The 21,414-nt window shown below is 46.1% G+C and overlaps 1 protein-coding gene across 1 annotated transcript; it reads right to left on the bottom strand.

Moving 5' to 3' along the window:
- Nucleotides 1-3,776: 3,776 nt before the first annotated feature.
- Nucleotides 3,777-12,611, bottom strand: LOC142839447 (GTPase IMAP family member 7-like). Its single transcript, XM_075955577.1, has 2 exons — nt 12,416-12,611; nt 3,777-9,369 (listed from the first exon to the last, which is right to left on the bottom strand). The coding sequence occupies exon 2, from the start codon at nt 9,335-9,337 to the stop codon at nt 8,462-8,464; it is 876 nt and encodes a 291-aa protein (XP_075811692.1). The 5' UTR covers nt 9,338-9,369; nt 12,416-12,611; the 3' UTR covers nt 3,777-8,461.
- Between the last annotated feature and the right edge of the window lie 8,803 nt (nt 12,612-21,414).

The following is a 21,414-nucleotide window of genomic DNA, read 5'->3' as shown; positions in this document are numbered from 1 at the left end:
CTGAGGGCGGAGCAGAGAGGAAGTCACTGGGCAGGCCTGGGTCCCCGAGATCAGGAAACCCAGAGAAAGGCCTGATGATGACGTCTTAAAGAGACAGAAACATTTGCCATGAAGCTGTGGTCTTGGCATTTCCCTATAGAATCAAGCACTGTGACCAAGGGTGTCTGTGTCCAGCGGGATCAGTAGCATCAAACACGCTGCCATAGCCAAAGGAGGGAAGGAAGATTTAGGACTCCGAGGTCTCACTCTGTCCTAGACTTGATTCCTGCTAATCTTCAGTTCTCTCTTGCTCTTTAAGGATTTCTCTTACATGAATTAGATTCCAGGTTGAAACAGGAGGATGACAGATCAAAGGGCATTCTAGGGTACTTAAGAACAGCCACCTACTCACCAGGTGTGGTGGCACATGGCTTACTCCCAACACTTGGGAGGCAGAAGCAGGTGGATCTCTGTGATTTTTGAGGTCAGCCTGGTCTACAAAGCAAGTTCCAGGTCAGCCAGGGCTACACAGAGAAACCATATCTCGAAAACCCAAACCAAATCAAACCAAAACAAAAGACCCTCATCTCAAAAAAGACAAAACACCAAAGACTAGGGGTGTAACTCACTGATAGAGCATTTACCTAGAATACCCAAGGTCCTGGGTTCTATGCCCAGTACTTAAGTAAACAAAAAAGAAAAATTTAAAAATATCACTGAGGCTGATATTGGCATTAGTGATTAATTTTTAAACAGTGCATGCAGACTTCATTCATTCCTATTTCACTAAGTAAAGGCCTTTTTATCAGAGGTGTGAGCTATTTTTAAATCTGTTTTAATGGTGATTGGAATGATTACATTAATTTTTTTCTTTTGATCTATTAGTATTGCAAACTATGTTGTTCCTATACACGTATTTGTGTATGTATCCTTGTGTGTGCATGTATGTGTGTGTGTGCATGTGTACATGTGTGCATACGTGTAAAGACTGGATTCCAAGGCTTATGGGCTGTTGAGGTGGGAGACAGAGAGGTGATGAAAGGAGCCACCAGGGAGTTATCTTGAGATTTATGGCTGAGAAGGGAAGGAAAGAACAGGATTGGGCAAAGACAAGTTAGACTGAGACACAGTCACAACAAATGGTGACTCCACAAGGTACTCTACAGTTAGCACTGATCTTGAGACTGAAGAAGAGGGGCGGGATTTTATAACTCTATCAGCTGGTTATTAAATGTAAATCTTCCCTGGAGAAAAAGCTTAACCTAGAGGCATCTCTCTTCAGCAGATGCAACCTCTGGGCACGGGCAATAGCCAGACACTGGGGACTGCCAGCGGGCTGGTTGGAGGGAAAGCCAGTCTCTGGGCCGTTCCTATAGGTTGGACAAGCTGGTATTTCTCTTATTCCATCCTTTGAGCCTGTGTCTCAGCATAGCTTTAAAGATGTCCCCAACAAACGCAGACGTGTCCAACTCTAGGAGATTGAGGCAGGAAGTATCGTGAGTTTAAGGGCAGCCTAGGCAGCCCTGCCTCAAAATAAAAACTAAAAAGGGGCCTGGGGATATAGCACAGTGGCATAATACTTACCTAACATGTGAGGCCCTAGGTTCATCCTCACTAGAGGGGTGGGAACCTCCTCTAAGAACCTTCTTCCTGGCCCACCCTCTCCACTCTTGCCCCTGTAACACCACACTTAGAAGGAACCTTGTCCCTGTGTCCTATAGCACCTGGCCATGTGGCCATAGAAGTCGACACATACAAGAGAGAAGTGAGGAAGAAGGACCAGAGCAGGGCGGAAATTAGTCAGCAGGGCCTCTGTGAACTTCTGATTCACAACAGTTCGTCTTATTCTGTGGTGCAGAGCAATTCTGGGAAATGATTCAGACCACAGACATATTAAGATACTATTGATAACCATCTTGTGGTTTCTTGCACAGCCCTTGTTTGTGAAGAATTTCTGCTTTAGCGCGCATTCTGCGATGATAACAGTGTTCCCAGGGCTCGTGAGGCTCCGATGTTTGGCTGTGTGACTGGAGTGACAGGAGACTATGCTCTACAGTTTAGTTCAGATGATTAACTATGCATTCATGAGGCCAGTAGCTACCGTTTGAGCAGCAGTTATATTTATTTTCAGTGCTGGGGATCGAACCCTGGGCCTAGCGCATGCATGCTAGCCAAGGGCTGTAGCATTAAACAAATGTATCTCTGGCCCTCTTTTTACCTCTCGTTTTAAGACAATGTCTCACTGAGTTGCCCAACCCAGCCTTGAATTTGCTCTGTAGCTGAGGCATGCCTTCAACCTGCCATCTGCCTGCCTCGGCCTCTCCAGCTGACTGGCATCACAGGCCTCCAGGCTTGGTTAAGACAAAATGATACACAATACTGGAGGAGGAAAGAGGCACACGATAAAAATTTTAAAGCAAAAAGATCAAATGGATTTAATATTTATTAAAATCCCAAGCCGAGATGGAAAGGCGTGTTGCTGACGAGTTTTCCAGGGCTCCCTTGTAAGCTTCATTAGCCTGCTGCCCCTTGGGGAGGCTTAGACTTGGCATACTTTGTGAGGATTACGAGTTAAGAGGGTGTTTAATCTGAACACACCCCGAAAATATCCAGACTCTCACAATAAGATCAGTTGCTATAAGCTGCTCTCCCCTCACCCACTCTTCCAGAAGAAACACCGCAGCAGCCCGGCTGGCGGTGCTCTCCAGAGAAGGCGGCTCTGTTGCCTCTGGTGGGAAGAGGACGCAGAATGCACACAGTCATCCCCCTGCTTCCTCTGCGAAGAGTCTGCTTCATGTCAATTTGGACTAAATTTGCTTTGAATCCCGAGACTTTGCACGTTGGGAAGTGAAGCGGTTTTTCTATGAACGGACAGCTGTTGCTGGCTGTCAAAGTTTCACAGGAGAGACAGGTGCAGAGCCAAACACCCCCAGAGGCAGTTGTGAGAGCACAGTGACATCACTGAGAGGCGGGTGCTGCCAGCACAGGAAGCACAAAGTGTGTCTCTTGTGAGTTTTCCATCTGTGATGTCGGGTGTAGGTCACTGTCCTTTTCTTGAGGGTCATGAGGTAAAGACAGTGGCCACTTCCTTGAATCAGTTCACGGACGAAGCTTGGGCAGGGACAGTGCCATGTCCTGCTCCAGGGCGCCATTCTCACGCTGCACAGACAGCCATCTCCTCCTCAGCACAAACCTCTTTAAATGCGTGCTCAGGAGTGGATGAACACATATTCGGTGGTCCTTTTTCTGTGTGAGTTAGGGGCTGGAAAGATGGCTCATCAATGAAGAGCACTTGTTACTCTTGCAGACGAGTGGGTTTATTTCCCAGCACCCACATGATGACTCGGACCTTTCAAAACTAACTATTCATAACTCAGTTCCAGGGGATCCAATGCCCTCTTCTGACCTCTACCCTCTCCTGATCTCTTCCCTCTCCTGACCTCTGACCTCCACCCTCTCCTGCCCTCTGCCCTCTTCTGACCTCTTCCCTCTCCTGACCTCTGACCTCCACCCTCTCCTGACCTCTGTCCTCTTCTGACCTCCACCCTCTCCTGCCCTCTGCCCTTTGCCCTCTTCTGACCTCTACCATCTCCTGATCTCTGCCTTTTTCTGATCTTTACCCTCTCCTGCCCTCTGCCCTCTTCTGACTGTTTCCCTCTCCTGACCTCTGACCTCTGACCTCCACCCTATCCTGCCCCCTACCGTTTTCTGACTTCCACCCTCTTCTGGCCTCTGACCTCCATGGGCACCAGGCTTGCATGTGGTGCACATATATACATGAAGACAAAACACTCAAACACATTTTAAAAGTCTTTATTTGTGAGTTAATGTGATGTCATTCTTCATAAGAACCCACTCTCGTATTTGAGTCTATTTTCTGGATGCTTGCAGGTGTAGTAGAAAAGATGAAGGCATTTAAGCCATCACCCACTGCAGGCAAACTTACGAGGTCAGTGCTCATCCGATGGAGATAAGTGGTAAACTCTTAGGCTGGTATTTAATTGCTTACACTTTATAGAAACCCTTGATATATCAGTAGAGTTGCTTGAGACTGATTTAGAGAAGTTTGGATGGAATTATTAGGGCTTTGCAAAGGCTGGGGAATGCAATGATGTCCTCCTTTCTTGAGACTACAATGTAGGTCTTCTCAGTCTGGAGTTTTGCTATGTAGCCTTATGTTGGAAGTGTTCTGTTCAGAACAAGGGGTCCTCTAGAGTGAACTGCGGTGTAGTAGGAATGGAGCAGGTTTGGTGGGAGCCGTGGATGGGTCAGGGCTTCTGTCTGCAGGGCTTGCAGACAAGTCCTTAAAGGCACATGCGAGGTGGTGCCTCTTACAGTCCCATCTGAGCACATTCAGAGCCCCTACTTCAGTGAGTGGACATGGCAGAGCTGCTATGACAACGCAGTGGGCTCCTAAAATGACGTCTCCGTGCGTCTGTGAACTCAGGGCTCACACAGAATCCGCCTTCTTCCTGTTATTAGCCCGGTAATGAACAGAGCCGACCAACGTTGCCTTTAGACTCCTCTGACTTTGCAATGCTCTGCTGGTCTTGGGGAAGCAAACTCACCAGGGGAGGAGTGCTGCCGCCTTGGGAAGGTGTGAAAGAGTCCACTCCTGTCTCCACAAGTGCACCTTGGTGCTGTGGAATAATCCTTCTGCATACATGAGTATGTATTACTCTCATTGGTTAATAAAAAACTGACTGGCTGATAGCCAGGTAGGAATTCTAGGTGAGACAACCAAACCAGGAGAATGATGGGAAGAAGGGTGGAGTCAGAGGAGACATCAGCCAGCCATGGAGGAAGCAGGGTGTGTAGAAAATGAGGTAACAAGTCATAAGTCACGTGGCAAAGCATAGATATGAAATATATAATTTAATTTAAGTGCAGAGTTGGCTAGTAACAAACTTGAGCTATCAGTCAAGCATTTGTAATTTATATTAAGTGTCTGAATCAATTATCTGGGGAATGCTGTCCATTATTTGGGAACTGGAGGGTGAGACGGAAACTCCACCTAGACCTCTGAGAACCTAGAAACAGGTGACAGCCACAGGCTCAAACACGTCCCCTTATTTAACTGTCTATACTATCTGTGGTCATTTGGACCACTCTAGCTGAGCCCCAGCAGAACTCAGTTGTACATTCTGGGCTTTGCTAGAACTCCTGATACAGAAAACCATGAATGTAATAAAGGTATTGTATGTCCTCAGATTTTCGAGTGACTTTCAATGGAGGAACAGGCGGCTCAGTTGCCTAAATTGACTTCTTCAGGGAGAACAGCTAACAACTGATGCAGGCTGACAAGTGTGGAAAGCATTGCTGCACTGCTTACAATAAAATCATTAGCAAAGCACATCTCACTGCTCTTGCTGATGTTAGCTTCTCTCAAATCTCTGCTCACCGTTTTATCTTTAACGATATAATAGGTGAAATTTTTCATTGTGATTTTCATACAGATTGCTCAACGTGGAAGTAATGAATCGTTTCAATATAATCAGAACAATGTCTATTGATACTCATCCTTTGCATTTTCTGACAATTTCTCAGTTGCACTGTGATTATTTTGATGTTGGTTGGTAGAAGTGCACTTTTGGCTCAAATGGTGGACAGCTTGTCTTGTCCTCTTGAATTTAGAAAACAAACTTCTAGGTTCTTCCACTGCTAGCTTATTATAACTAGTATCTAGAAGAACGTTAATAGTGGCTGTGACAGCGGCCTCCGTATCGTCTTCCTGGTGTCCATGGCATGGCATCAATGTTTCTTAATAAACAAGATGGTCACTGTGGTTGATATGGAATACTTTGCTACAGTAGGGGGGTGACGGTTTATCATGGTTTTAGCCTCTTTAACTACTGTCTGGCATCTAAGGAGGTGGTCAGTCTGCACTACTTCATGGCTCTGGAATGCTTTAAGTTATATGGAAATATTTCCAAATATTGAATCTTGTTTGCCCCCATAAGACATCTCAATCATTTAAGATCCTGCCAGATTCTGTTAATTGTTAGTTTATTTAGTTCTTGGCAATGACATTAATAAGTGATCTTGTCTACTAGTATAGAGCAATTCTCTACTTTTTAAAAATTCAGTTTATTATTGCTATGTGTTTGGTGTTTTGCCTGTAGGTTTGTGCTCCGCACACATACAGTACCCATGGAGGCCGGAAAAGGGCATCAGATCCCCAGAACTCGAGTTATAAATGGTTGTGAGCTGCCATGTGGGTGCTAGGAATTGAATCCAGGTCCTTCACAAGAACATCAAGTGTTTTTAGCAGCTGAGCCATCTCTCCCATCCCCAGTTCCTCTCTCTTTGATCACCTTAGTTGCATCTGAACCTGTTTTAGGAAAGCATAGATTTCATTTCATGTCTAGATATCTCAACCGTGGTACTTTTCTGACTGTTCCTCCACCCTGGAGGGATTCTGCTGCCATCTTTTCAGAAAGTAAGACTTTCTTATCACAACCTCCCCCTCTGACTTTCTTGGCTAGGCGTACCATTGAAGAGACTTCACCATGGTGAATGTTATTAGGAAGAATTCTGGGGTGCTCTGGGAGTTACAGGGGCTCCACTGATGGTGGTGGCAGTGAAATCACTTCTAAGAAGAGATAATGTTGTTTGCAGTGAAGCTGAAGAATTAACAGTGTGTAGGGGAAGGGATTAGATGTGTTTCTAGGAAGAAACAGAGCATAGCCCAAGAGAAGTGGCAGCAAGACCCCCTCAGGTCGTCAAAGGAGTCGAAGGGCAGCGAGATCTACAGGCGGATGGCGGACATGGACAGGTCCTGACATTTTCCTTATAGAAAATAAAAAATCACCTCAGGGTTCGTCACGTCCCTTCCCCTCACTGTGCTTCACAGAAACTGGTTTCTGATTCTCTTACTGGGACCCTCCTCCACTTCTCGGCTTCTTCACCCACTTCCTCAGTGCATGCAAACAGGTGATTGTGGTCCAAGTGAGTAGAGGAGCCTTAGCTGAGACCTCTGAGGATGCTCAGGGGCTTCTCGCCTGCTCTTTCCTCTGTTCAGAAGCTCATCAACAACCACCGCTTCCTCCCCAAACAAGCTATGGGAGCCCCTTCTGTTTTGACTTCTTATCCTTCCTGAGTTCAACTACATTGTATGATGAACTCTATGGTTAGCCACATGTGAAAAAGTAACTGTTTCCAGTTAGATGTGTGAAGAAAACCAGTAAGATGGTAGCTACAGAGTCCTCATGGATGGCAGAGAACTGTCTTTTTCTGTGTGAGCAGGGAGCAAAAATCCCAGCCACTCACTGGCCTCAAGTTCCTGAGTAAACATTTTCCATGAACGATGCAAAAATACAGCTCGGGTAGGGACTGCGAGAAAACTCAAAGCAGCTGAGTAAAATGAAAGCAAACTGACCGAGGTTTCAGGGACTCAAGTCCCTAAATGGTGGGCATTGCTGGCCGTCCTGCTGAGACCACCCAGGGCCTGTTACTCTGGGATACACAGCACCATGCGAAGGAGATGAGATCTGCACGCCTAACACTAAGAGCCTGGGCTTGCACACCACCTACTTAAGATGCAGGGCTCAAATAGAACACTCCAAAATAAAAACACTTGGGAGATAATTGTTTCTTTGGAAAGCGTGTAATTCTATTGTTGTGTTTCATCAACAATTACTGATGGCCTTGTTTTCATATTCTAATCAATCTTCACAAAGGACACAGAAACTGAGCAAATACTGAAAGAAAATTCTAGACACAACTGTGCCATCCCATCTGGAAGATCAAAAACCCAAATTCACAGGGCAGTGGGCACCTAACACCCTCTAGTCAAGTGGGATGTGGTATTCATTCGAGCATTGACCCTCAGACATGAGGTCCAGGGCAGTTTCTCACAGCAAGTGTAGGGAGATGCTTTCTCCTCTCTCCTTATCCTTGTGAACCAACCCCAAACTATGCTCTGTGTGGCAGTAATTCATTTCCTGTGGGGACAGAGACTCTATGGAGTTCAGATTAACCAACCCTGGGTGAGTGAGTCAGAAGAGATGCAAAAGAAAGCATGGAGATGATTCCTAGGGGAGACAGTGATGTGTGGTGGTCATAGTGGTTAAGAATTTGATTCTGAAATCCAGAACAAATGTGTCTGTACTGTCCTAACACCATAGACTCCCCTTTAACAATAAAATCAGAATTATAAACTGATAAAAGACTATGTTTTGGCTTTTCTGTTAGTGTGATAAACATCTCACAGAAGCAACTTAAAGGAGTGGTGTTTATTTCGGGTCATGGCTACAGAGGCATTTCAGTCCATCAGAGTGGAGAAGGCAGGGCAGGCATAGGGAGCTGAGTGCAGAGTGTGCGACCCGGTCTGGGAGCCTGACACTGAGTCTTCACTCTGGCTCAGTGAATTCCTGGTTCTGCTATCTCTAAAGTTTGTTGGTGGCTGAAGGAATGGGACAACAGGGAGGATGGGAGGGAGAGAGATGAAGAAATGCTTAGAATGGATGAAAAAATACACAGACTACTTACGAAAAATATGCCACACTTTCGAAAGAATTTTCTTAATTCCTTCAACAATCTGGCTGAGTATGCTATTCTCTGCTTCTTGTCTTATCTTTTGGTCGTATTTTTCCCTAATTGCCTGTACCATTTCCTCTTTTTCCTGAGCGCTGAGTTTCCCAAGAGTGCACTCTTCCTCTATTATTCTAACTTCATTCTGTTTTTGCTCAGTGTAAAGTCGCCTCAGGAGCTCTACTTGGCTCTTCAGCCTTTGCTCTGCATCCTTGTAGATGGCATCAGAGAAGTAGACGCCGCCATTGCTCTGCACCATGGCTTCGACCAGCTCCACCAGCTCCTGCACCTGCGTTTCCTGCTCAGCCTTCCCTGCTCTGTTGTTGATGGCCAGGCAGCGGTTGCCACACTCCTTGATGATGCTTTTTAGGTTTGCATCTGAACTTTCTAGGAAGTCCTTTAGGCTCTGGTCCTCCAGTTCGTCTTTGCGGGTGAACAAGACAACCATGTACTTCATGGCTGCCTCCCCAAAGATAGCCTTGATCCTAATGACAGTTTCTTGCTCTTCCTCTGTGTAGCGGCCCAGCTGCAGTACCAGGATGATGGCGTGAGGCCCAGGGCAGGACTGGAGGACACACTTGCTGATTTCAATGCAGGTGGTTTCCAGCTTGACCTTGGTGTCAAAGAGCCCTGGGGTGTCAACAATCAGGAGTTCTCTCTCCTTCCACTTGCGGGATGCTTTCTGACAGGTCTTAGTGACAGCATGGGGTGCAATTCTAGAATCAAATTTTCTTTGCCCCAGGATAGTGTTTGCTGTGGCACTTTTCCCACTCCCTGTCTTCCCTACCAGAACAATCCTCAGAGAGTTGTCACTGGGCTCAGCCATGATCTTCTCAGAAGGTTCTGGACTCCAGGAGTCTTGAGCACATGTCAAAGGGAAGAAAGTGGTTTAGATAAACTGGAAGCCACACTGACTCTTCCGACCTTTCGATCTTTCCCATCTGCAAAGGTTCTCATACTCAGGGGCAATAGCAGATAACTGTGGGGTTAGTAACACAAAGTGTTTGGAGTTGACTAGCTCGGGACTGTAGGTGACCATCCCACTCTAAGGAGAAAACAGAGATGCTAATGTCTGGATTTTAAATCACAAGTGTAACTGTGCAGAAATATGCCCTTTCATGTCTGAACCACGTGGATGCAGACAGCGAGAGAGTCCAGGGAACCATGAAAGACATTGTAAATTACTTCTTAGGCTCCCTCATCAAAATGCTCAGCTTCCCATAGTGCCTCAGAACAATTTTATTAGTGATATTGAGCCTTGGGTGACTGGAGAATTCCAATGCTATTCTACTCTCCAGAACCCAGGGAAGGAAAGAGCTTCCACATGCTTTCCGGGAGGCAAAGGAAACTCACTGGCCAAAGCTGACAATGATTGAGGAAAAATGCAAGTAAATCTCACATACAATTATCTTTGCCAAATCCTAATAGAATATTAGCAAGCTAGAATCCCATGGAATTTATAAACATGGCACATTATGGCAAAGCGGGTTTTCCATAGAGTGCCTGGGCTCAAGAAGAGGAAGTTATTGCCATAACCCACAGCCCGAGTTCACACTGTAGGACACTGTAGGAAATGTGGGCTGACGCAAGCTTCCCATATGTTTATCCTTCTCTCTCTTTGTCTCTGTCTCATCCACTGAGTCCCCAAGCTAGCAAGTTAGTGGGGGAAATCTTTTCTACTAAAGTCCAGATGTTTCCACCTCACTTTCCCTAAGTATTTGAAGAATTAGACAACCAAATAGAGAGAACGAGAAACAGAGAGACAGTTCCACTATCCACTGGAAAGCTGGGTGTCTTTCCTGATTCTGCCTGCTAAGCCGGAGCAGTAAAAACAAGCCCATCAAGAGATCTGATCTTGGTATCTAAGTTCCACCACTTAGCGGAAAGTCCCTAGACAAGGGGTAAGCCCAGCGTATATTTCTCATCCCTACATTCAGCAGAAGTCTGGACGTACAGCAGCACATTCCATTGGTACAGTGTGGGGAGGGCAGAAACTGTCAGACAGCAGATGGGAAAGCCAAGCCACACAGCTCTGTGAAAGGCCATCACTGAAGGATTTGCCCAGGGTACCACAATATCAAATCTGAGGATGTACCCAAGGACACGCTGAGAACAATACAGACAGAAGTGTGCAGAACCTCGCTTGTGGGAGTGATAGCTATAAAAGGCAAAGCAAAGAATGATCCCATTTGCCCTGATGAGGAGACTGGTGGACTAACTCACACGCACACCGAGGATGTGCTCTGTCCCATGGGACGTCACAGAGCAACTGCCCAGGACCCGGAGGTGGGGAAATGGGCACCTCACCTTCTCTGTGCGTGTGTAGTATTCTCTCTAGTAAGGAGTTATGGGTGTGTATGCATTCTCCAAGTACAGTTCACTATGCATTGCTTCTCTGTGCGTGTGTAGTATTCTCTCTAGTAAGGAGTTATGGGTGTGTATTCATTCTCCAAGTACAGTTCACTATGCATTGCTTCTCTGTGCGTGTGTAGTATTCTCTCTAGTAAGGAGTTATGGGTGTGTATTCATTCTCCAAGTACAGTTCACTATGCATTGCTTCTCTGTGCGTGTGTAGTATTCTCTCTAGTAAAGAGTTATGGGTGTGTATGCATTCTCCAAGTACAGTTCACTATGCATTGCTTCTCTGTGCGTGTGTAGTATTCTCTCTAGTAAGGAGTTATGGGTGTGTATTCATTCTCCAAGTACAGTTCACTATGCACTGCTTCCACCCATGTGCACACTTCATGGGAGTCTGGATGGGAATCGATTTCTTTCCTGGTTCTATAGGTAAGAAAACTGTTGTTCCAACAGGCCCAACACCTGCCCTAGGGCTCCATACTCACATTGTCCATGGCAGGCCCCGAAGGCCAAAACCCTCCGACTCCATCAAACTCCCTCATAACCAGGCCCTAAGCATTTGTTTCCTGGGTCATCCTCAGGTCATGATTCTAAAGGCTGGTGGCCATCACACCAGATGTGCCACCAGGAACAAGAGGGGCGATAACAGCCCTCCCTCTAGGAAGTGGAGCTGTGCACAAGTCTACCCAAGTGAGGGCCACCCATCTCTCAGGGTTTTTTTCATATTAACAAGCCAAGCTTGGGAGACAGAAACACTCATCTCAAAACTTTCTAAAATGTTTCTAGGAATACCCTGATAACCTGAAGCTCAGAAGTGAACAGAGAAAGTCCCTAGAAGACTACAGAGAGAGAGCAGGGCCTAGACCACTCTTGAGAATCCCTAAACCCTTTGAGATGCAGTTCCCTCCACTTGTAAAGGGACTGTGCAACCAACCCGTCAGGCTGGCTCTGGGCTCCATGGGGCAAGTTCTGTAAAGGTCGCCTGCAGGGCTGAGTGTGACCACCGCTCAAGATTGAGGCACTTGCTGTGTGAGGCTGTTTGTATGAAGAAAATTTGCGAAGGGCAGAAACCATAGCTCAGCGGCACGGCATTGGCCCAGCGTGTGCATGGCCCTTTGTTGGGCTTCCTGAGAAGCACAAGGTGGACCCAGACGTGGAGTCAGCAACAGGATTTCAATATTGCCCACTTTGATGTCCCTCTGACAGTCATTGGTGCACTGAGATTTGATGTGGGCAACTGAAGGGAGTTAGGGCACATTCACACTTGGTGACCTGCCTCCTAGTCCCGAGGATCTGCCTCAGGGGCAGCAGTGACATCTTAAGGAAAAGTGATGGGTTTTCAGACAACCACAGCTAATGACATGGGTAGAAACCACCTATCAAGCAAGTCTTTCTTGTTAGTCATGAGATGATGAACCCCATACTAGGCAGTCTCAGCATCCTTCCAGGGCCTCTCAACCTCATGCACTGAGTGCCTGGGCTGCACTATGGCCATCACACCCAGCCCCCGTCCCACATGCTCTGTGCCCTCCATCCCACGGCTCACCTTCTCCTACAGGACCGTTGGGTTCCCACACGTCCTCGAGGAAGCTGGCTGCACGGCCACTCCTGCTGCAGTCCTGCAAACCCTGACCGTAGAAGCTGGAGGGGTGGGGCCAGGGCAACAGGTTTCAGTCTGAAGAACAGAGGAAACGGCTCTGTGCTGTGGTTGAACCTTCAGCTTAGGGCTAGGTGAATCTCTTCCTTTCGTACTTGCTGTGAGATCGAGTCACACCCAGTGATTATGTTTGATGGTGTTGGCTCTGAAGACCTCATGCAGCCTAGGACACTTAATCATCTGCTGCAGGACTGCATGCTGCTCTTTGCAGAAGTGTGACCCTGATCTCCAAACCGAGAGGACTGCTAACAACTGCCAGGGCTCAGATGAGTGCCCACCAGCCCTAGCCACACTTGAGGTTTACTCTGACCTGAGCAGTAACCTCCTGAAAGGTCATCCTTCATGCTCGGGTAGCTCCTAATCAATGATTGGTCAGCATGGAGACAGAAAGGCACTTCCTTTAGTGCCCTTTGAGACAGGGCCAGAGTTGCATCTAAGCTCCCAAGCTTTGACTGAACTGACTCTCTGGGTCTTCTTGGCACTAAACACAGCCCGGTGTCTTCTATTTACTTCAGTGGCCTAAAGTGTTGGCCCTAGAAACCATCATCAGTCCATTGTGCACCTACGTATCTCCATGTAACTGTCTGTTACATGTGTTCGGATGTGTACTCAATCTAGGAGCTCCAGAAAGTTCTATCTAACCATCTCATCTGAGCTGAGGGCTCAGTTTGGGGGAGGGTCCAGGCTTAACTTTTACTCAGGTTGTGGTACTTGAGGCGGTCCAGGTGACGCCAGTGATTTCATCTTGCGGTGTAATTACTTTAGTCTTTTGAGAAGCTGGTTCTATTTGTGGGTTAGCTAAATTTCTGCACAACAACTAGCTTGCTATCCTTGTTTATTTATGGTAGGTGTGTACCCAGACATAGAGCAGCCAGAAGGCTGTGTGTGTGGCTGTTCCTAGATAGATAAGGACAAAAGCTTTATTCGCCCCAGATAGGGCACCAATGACAGACCACAGAAAGAATTTCAACCACAGCTCCTAGTGAAGCAATAAGTTTATCAGGGTCCCTTGCAGGAGGATGGGCAAGGACTGACCTACAGGAGTATAGATGACTCAAAGGCAGTTGCCTCACTGAAAAAGCCCATCCCATCACGCAGTGGCTTTCTTGACTCATGAAACCTGCATTCCTGAGGCTCTCTGGAAAATTTTTCATCAATCCCTCAGAAAAGTTTTCTCTTTCCAGTGAGTATTGTGGCCAGCACAACCTTGAGTGGACCTCCAGAAGTCTTGTTAGTTTCTGGATCTTTCTGTGTCTTGTAAGTTGTTTGTTTTACTTCCTAGATCTTATGAGCATCACGCCTCCTTCCTAATTGAAATCTGGAAATGTTTCAATTCAGAGGAAATTGTTACATCACAGAGGTTAAAACTCTGACAAGACCAGAAGCCAGGCTAAGGGGAAAAGAAGAACTCACTCTTGTGCAAGAACTTGCTCTAGGGAGAACATTCTCAGGTCCCAAAGCTACCTTAGTACTTTCTGGGGACACACTCCCAAAGACTTAAAAGTCCTCCCTGGCAGTCTGCTCCCCTCTTTTATTAACAGTTTACACACACACCTTTCAGTTGTTCTTACCCCTCATGGCCTCTCATTCTGCTCCCTCTCTCAGTGAAGCCTTCTACTTTCTCCAAGCCCCCTCTACTTTCACATCTTCTTGCTGTGTGTGATACAGAGTTTGGTTAGAGTTACTTGCATGAGCATGGGTTATTTTAAGGAGCTTTGGCAACTTATCATTGCTATACCACTGAAGAAAATGGTACCCTCTTTTCTAGCCATCTCTTACTGCCATTAGTTCTTCAGAGAGAGGTGGGGATGAAATGTTGATGAGCACAGCCCTGTTCTGTGCAGTGAATTCATGAGTACAAAGGCCATATTATGACCAAAAGCGTTTTTCCCCATCCTCTGGTACTTATATTCTTTCTGCCTCACTCCATGAGCCTTGGAAGAGACGATGTTGTTCTTCTATTTAGGGCCACGAATTCCATTATCGCTCATTCTTGATGACCAGCAATGAACACACACACTAACTGTTGTCAGGGAAAATAGAAACTTCTCTGACTGAGGCTGAGATAAACATGAGTATTTAGAGACAGTTGGGCAACAGGACCATTCAGGAAAACCATGGTAGAAAGCTTTCCCCAAGGCCTGTGACCTTGTGTGCCACAGTTCCTGGCCAGGTAAACACTACCTGGCATAGGTTCTCTCATATGGAGTGGACCTCAAATCCAAGGAGAAAGCGTTTGGCTGTGTGTTGTGTGTATGTGTAGTATGTGTGTAGTGTGTATGTGTGGTGTGTATGTAGTGTGTATGTGTGTTATGTATGTGGTGTATGTGTAGTATGTGTGGTGTGTATGTGTTGTGTGTATATGTAGTGTGTGTGGTGTGTATGTGTGGTATATGTGTATGTGCGATGTGTGAATGTGTGGTGTGTGTGTGGTGTGTGTGATGTATGTGGTGTGTATGTGGTATGTGTGTGTAGTGTGTGTATGTGTGGTGCGTGTATGTGTGTGGTATGTGGTGTGTATGTGTGGTGTGTGTGTGTGTGTGAGTGTGTGTGTGTGGTGTGTATGTGTGGTGTGTGTGAGTGTGTGTGTGGTGTGTATGTGTGTTGTGTATATGTGTGATATATGTGGTTTGTATGTGCTGTGTGTATGTGTAGTGTGTGTGGTGTGTATATGTGGTATATATGTGTGTGCGGTGTGTGTATGTGTATGTGGTGTGTATGTGTAGTGTGTGTATGTTCGGTGAGTGTATGTGTGTGTGCTATGTGGTGTATGTGTATGGTGTGTGTATGTGTGGTGTGTATGTGTGTGTATGTGTGTCTGTGGTATGTGTGTGGGTATGTGGGGGGGTATGTGTAGTGTGTGAGTGTGGTATATGGTGTGTGGTGTGTGTATGTATAGTGTCTGTATATGTGTGTGTATGTGGAGTGTGTATATGTGGAGTGTGTTTGTATGTGTGTGTGATGTGTGTGTGGTGTGTGTATGTAGGTGTGTGTGCATGAGTGAGCCTGCCATTGCTGAGTCGGAGAAGTTGGTGTACTTTATTGTTTAGCTTCTGCTGACCTGCATAAAGGGATCACAGCTTAATATAAAATGTTGATCAAGATCTTTTTATGAGTAGGTACTTTTCTTTTTTTTCCTTTTTTTTAAATTTTTTATTATTTATTAAAGATTTCTCCCTCCTCTCCTCCACCGCCTCCCATATCCCTCCCCCTCCCCCAATCAAGTCCCCCTCCCTGATCAGCCCGAAGAGCAGTCCGGGTTCCCTGCCTTGTGGGAAGTTCAAGGACCTCCCACCTCCTTCCAGGTCTAGTAAGGTGAGCATCCAAACTGCCTAGGTTCCTACAAAGCCAGTACGTGCAGTAGGCTCAAAACCTGGTACTTTTCTTGATAAGAAATTTGATAGCAGTTTTCCCATCATTAGTGAAGAGAAGTCATGAAATGCTTAAGAAAGTGAAATAATTCCAACAAGGACATAGAACCAACATAGAGATCTCAGCCAGTCTTCTGCGTTGTAACGCAAACCTCGCAGAAAGATGTCAGCCAACAGTCCCGCCCACTGCAGCCAAAAACAAACAAGCAAAATGGAATAAACACAGCCAGGTTAAACTGGATCCTTGAACAGAGAGGTGAAGGACCTTGCCAAAAAAAATTTTAAGACAGTGAAGATATTGAAGGAGATCCCTTAGCCCCTGTGTGTGAGGGCACATGCACGTACAGAGGGAGTTCTTCTAGGATTCTGGATTAGGTACAAATGACACCAAACACCAGTTTTCACAGAGAAATCCTTTATTAAGCAGGGAAGAAAAGTTAAAGTGACTGCTCTCAGACTCAGGCAGGAAACAGCAGCAAATGACCTTGCAGGTGTCATTTTTTAAGAGGAGAAAAGGGGAGGGGTCTGTGTTAGAATGAACTTGGATGTGGTGGTAAAGGAGAGAGGGCACAAGGAAGAAGGGGAAGGGGCGGGGATATTTGTTCTGGGGAGACAAAGGACTGCCTCTGGACAGAGGGGAGACTACGCAGCACACAGAAAATGGCCATTTATAAAGGTAAAGGGAGAACCCCCATGTTAGGATGAGGTGTTCAGTTTTGATTGGGCATGTTAACTGGGTGAGCCAAGGGGGGCTTTTGGTTGTTGGATGTTAGTACTTGATAGTGGACCTTGGTGTAGCCTCAGAGGATATTCAAATAAGGGAATAGACCTTGGTGGCTGGCTTCAGGAATGTGGTCTACTGGTTTTCAGCAAAGCAGAAGGAATAGGAAAAAGAAGGACAGGCCTATCGGAGCCACGTGCTCAAGTGGGTTGGTGTCCCTCCAGCTGTCAGAAAGCTTGCTGAGGATGGAAAGCTCTCCCATGCGCACAGGTTGGTGTCCCTCCAGCTGTCAGAGAGCTTGCTGAAGATGGAAAGCTCTCCCATGCGCACAGGTTGGTGTCCCTCCAGCTGTCAGAGAGTTTGCTGAAGATGGAAATCTCTCCCATGCCCACAGGTTGGCAGAGTTAACACTGTAAAAACGGCAACATTGTTTAAAGAAATCTACAAAAATACAATCCCCGTCAAAATTCTAACCACACTGGGTAGAGATGTTCCTCACCTTTAATCCCAGCACTCCAGAGGCAGAACAGGTGGGTCTCTGAGTTCAAGGCCAGTGTGGTCTACAGAGTGAGCTCCAGGACAGCCAGGGCTACCCAGGGAAACCCTGTCTCGAAAAGCCAAACAACAACAAATTTTAATGGCGTTCTCCACAGAACTAGGGAAAAAGGAAAAAACTTTCTATGGGGGCAGAAAAGATGATGAAGCCAAAAGAACAATGGGGAAGACACCACAGCACCTGATTTCAAACCATACTAAGAGCCACAGCAATGAAAGCAGTGCGGTACTGTCACAAAAACAGACATGTAGATTATGAGTTACAGCAGAGGACCTAGAAATAAACTTCACAGCTACAGCTCATATTTTGAGAAAGGTGTCAAAAACACAAATTAGCAAAAAGCCAGTTCAGCAAACAGTAATGACAAACTGCCTATCCACACACAGGAGAATGGCGTGAGGTACTTAACTCTCACCCCATAAAAAAAAAATTACAAAATGATGGTACACACCTTTAATCCCAACACTTGGGAAGCAGAGACAGGTGGATCTCTATGAGTTCAAGGCCAGCCTGGTCTACAGAGCTAGTTCCAGGACAGGCTCCAAAATCACAGAGCAACCCTGTCTCAAAAAAAAAAAAATTACCAAATGGATGGAAGGCAGTGAGAGAGCCAAAGCCTGGAAACTACAGAGAAAAGCTGAGCTCTAAGACGGTGGTGTAGCAAGAGCGTCGGGAAGGACTCTCAGCACAGACGCAACCCCGGGACCCGGCCAGGGGATCACATGAAACGCAGTACTGCAAGTGCGAGGAGCAATTAAAAGAGTTAAGAGGCAGCATACAGAATGGGAAATAAGGTTGAGCTGCAATCAGATGGGGTTAGTATCTAGAATAGATAGAGAACTGGACCATCTGATTATCTTCTGATGCTGAGTGTATCTGGCCAAAACCACACACCCGTGTACAAACCACGGAAAATGGGTTGATGGGGTTTGGTACTGTTGACCACACAGTATCCGTCATAAACTACTTCCAAAGCCCGGGGCTCAATCCCGAGTTTATTGCACTGGTGTCTGGTTTGGTTGGGTTTTTAACAGAGTGAGCTGGGCCCAGCCTAGCAGCTCTAGGCTTCTGCGGTTCTGTGGATCATAATAGAAGAGAATTAATAGCAGCTATACCTGTATCTGTAACTCTATATCCTGACTCCATGTTTTCTATGGACCCAGATCTAGTATCTGATCTATACTGAACGTCCAGTGTGCCCATGGGTTCAGCAGCCGTGGACTCAGTCAAATGCAGATAAAATGCGGTCAGGCCTACAAGGCTTGATCTGTCCTGAGCATGCACGGTCATTGTTTCTCGCGGTTCTTCTCTGGCCTGCACAGTGTGGCAGCTACTGACAGAACCAGCCACTGTGCTGTTACTGTGGGTGACCCAGGGATGATCTGAAGCGCAGGGGGACCTGTTTGCAGTTACATGCAAATTCAGGGCCCGTTGGTATAATGTCCTTGAATAGCCCCAGAAATCCCCCACAGGGACCAAGGACAACTGTGTCTGCGGTTTATCTTTATCTGTGCTGAGAGAGGGAGAGAGAGAGAGAGAGAGAGAGAGAGAGAGATGATTGATTGATAGATAGATACATAGATAGATGATAGATGATAGATAGATACATAGATAGATGATAGATAGATAGATACATAGATAGATGATAGATAGATACATAGATACATAGATAGATGATAGATAGATAGATAGATAGATAGATAGATAGATAGATAGATAGATTTTTAATGAGCCATTTCACACAACCGTAGGAAATCAAAAGGTCAAATGCAGAGGCCAGGCAGCAGGCAGGATCTAAGCCAGGGGAGGAGGGCACTTCTGACTGACCAAAATCCACTGACCAAGCCCAGGGTTGGAACTGAGGGGAGTTTTCTGTTTCTCCTTTGTCTCTTCTAATTAATATTTTTAGTCAGCGCACAGACAAGTGGGTTTCATTATGACATTTTTTGTCTGTACTTTGCTCATCCTCCACAGGTTTGCTGTGCTAATCTTGAAGCCAAACTTCTTTTGGGGAAAGTTTTGGTCTGTTCTACCAAGGACGTCAACTGATTGGCTAGTCCTGCTCACACCACGGAGGGTCTCTGACTTGCGTGGATGGAACGCCCAGTGAGTCAACCGTTCAGGAAAAGGCCACACACTCAGGAATATATGGGCAGCATAAATTGGTCTTGATGAGTTTTATTTTTAAAAAAACAGGGTAAGACATGGAGTTGGGAAGGGGTAGAGGTTGGATCTAGGAGGAACGGGGATAAGTATAATCAAAACACATTGTGTGCATTTATGAAATTCTCAAAAAATAAAGATACTTTGTTTTCTTTGAAAAGGAAAAACAACGTCAGCCACAGCTAGCTAGTGCACAGCAACACCAGCCCATTGCTTGGATGAACACCTGGGTTCTGTGACCTAGGCCAGGTGACGTTTGTGTTACCTCTATAGAACAGGTGGACTGGTCAGGGCAGCTCTGCTCCATGTCAGCTGCCCTCCTTCTGAGACCTGCAGACTAGGCAGGACAGGTTTCCACGTGAGTTGTGAGTCTGTGAAAAGAAGACTTTGTGCCCTAAGTGCTGGCCCACGGGTGTACAAGGCCTGAAGGGCAGGATCTTTATGGCAGCCCAAATACAAAATGGTGTCTACTTTGTGCTCCTGCTCTGCACAGAGAGCACATGAAGACACACGGGCTGTCGATCAGCAGCCAAATGCTCTAGTTGGGGATAAAATTAATGGAAGAAGAATTATTTTCTGTGTTTTTTCCAGTCTACTTGGATTGCATGGTACTTCAAGAGTGATCTCATGAAATTATATTTGATGCTTAATAAAATAAAATGAGTACTAAAGGTCAAGGCTAGCCCAAGAAGCTTAATGAAAGTCTGTCTCAAAGGAAGGGGGTAGGGGCTAGGGACATAAGTCAGTGTTAAAAAAAAAAAAAAGAGTGATCTCCACCAGAATAGGTACAGGGGAGGGGAGTAACCGCAGAGCAAGTGAGCCAGAGCCAGAGACCCCTGAGGGTCCCAACGTGAATCTGGGACTTTCAAAGGAGCAGACACAAGCCAGGACCCCTGTGGGTCTGGGCATGAGTCTAGGACCTCCCAGAAACTAGGCCTGAGCCAGGACCTCTGCCAGTCTGGGCGCAAATATGGGACCTCCGAGGTCGTAGGTAGGGGCCAGAGCGCTCTGCAGGGCCAGGCATGAGTCTGGGTCCTCAGAGGGAGTAGGTCTGAGCCAGGACCTCTGTGGGTCCGGGCATTGGTCTGGGATACCAAAGGGAATAGGCAGGAACCTGGAACCTCTCTGGGCCTGAGCATGAGTCTGGGACCTCTGAGGGAGTAAGCCTGAGCCAGGTCCTCTGCGGTTCTGGGTGTACCCGAGCCTGGGAACTCCGAGGCAGTAGACCGGAGACAGAAACCTTTGCAGGACCAACTTCAAACCAGGGAATTCTGCAGGAGGGGTTCCAGACCAAGACATACAGAAACAGGTCCAAGCCAATAACCTAGACCAAGGGAGCAGAGCAAAGCACAGGAATGCTGAGCTATCTCTGGGAACACAGAGTAACCAACGGGGTAACTAGAACTGTGACACTGACTGTACCACAAGGAACAACCATCTGAGCTCTGGATTCACTGGCACCTAGAAGATTATTCAACAGAATCTCAGACAGCCCAACCACACCTATTATAGGAAAAGATGAGTAGAAAGGTAAGATCACATGCAACACCACAAAGAGTAACAAAACACCAGTAAAATCTAAAGACCCTACCACAGCAAGACCTGAACAACCAAATATAGATGAAGCAGAAGAAAATGACCTAAAAAATAACTTCAAGAGAATGTTTGAAACTCTGAAAGAGGAAATGAGAAATTCCCTTGAAGAAATGGAGGAAAAGACAAACCAAAAAATTGGAAGACATCAACAAATCCCTCAAAGAAAACCAAGAAAAGGAAATCAAACATATGAAAGAAACTATTCAAGACTTGAAAACTAAAATAGAGACAATAAAGAAAACACAAGCCAAGGGAATTATAGAAACAGAAATCATGAGAAAATGATCAGGAACCACAAACGTAAGCATGAACAATAGAATATAAGAGATGGAAGAGAGAATCTCAAGCAGTGAAAATACAATAGAGGAAATAGACTCATCAATTAAAGAAAAGCTAAAAAAAGCTTAACCCAAAATATCCAGGAAATATGGGACACCATGAAAAGGCCAAATCTAAGAATAATAGTCATAGAAGAAGGAGA

The sequence above is a fragment of the Microtus pennsylvanicus genome, chromosome 21 (assembly GCF_037038515.1).
Source record: "Microtus pennsylvanicus isolate mMicPen1 chromosome 21, mMicPen1.hap1, whole genome shotgun sequence".
Classification (NCBI taxonomy): Eukaryota; Metazoa; Chordata; class Mammalia; order Rodentia; family Cricetidae; genus Microtus; species Microtus pennsylvanicus.
Note: the sequence above shows the minus strand (reverse complement) of the source record. Positions and strands in the feature narration are given on the sequence as shown.

Coding starts and splice junctions, on each gene's coding strand:
- LOC142839447 (XM_075955577.1), bottom strand. CDS start 9,337: ATGGCTGAGCCCAGTGACAACTCTCTGAGGATTGTTCTGGTAGGGAAG.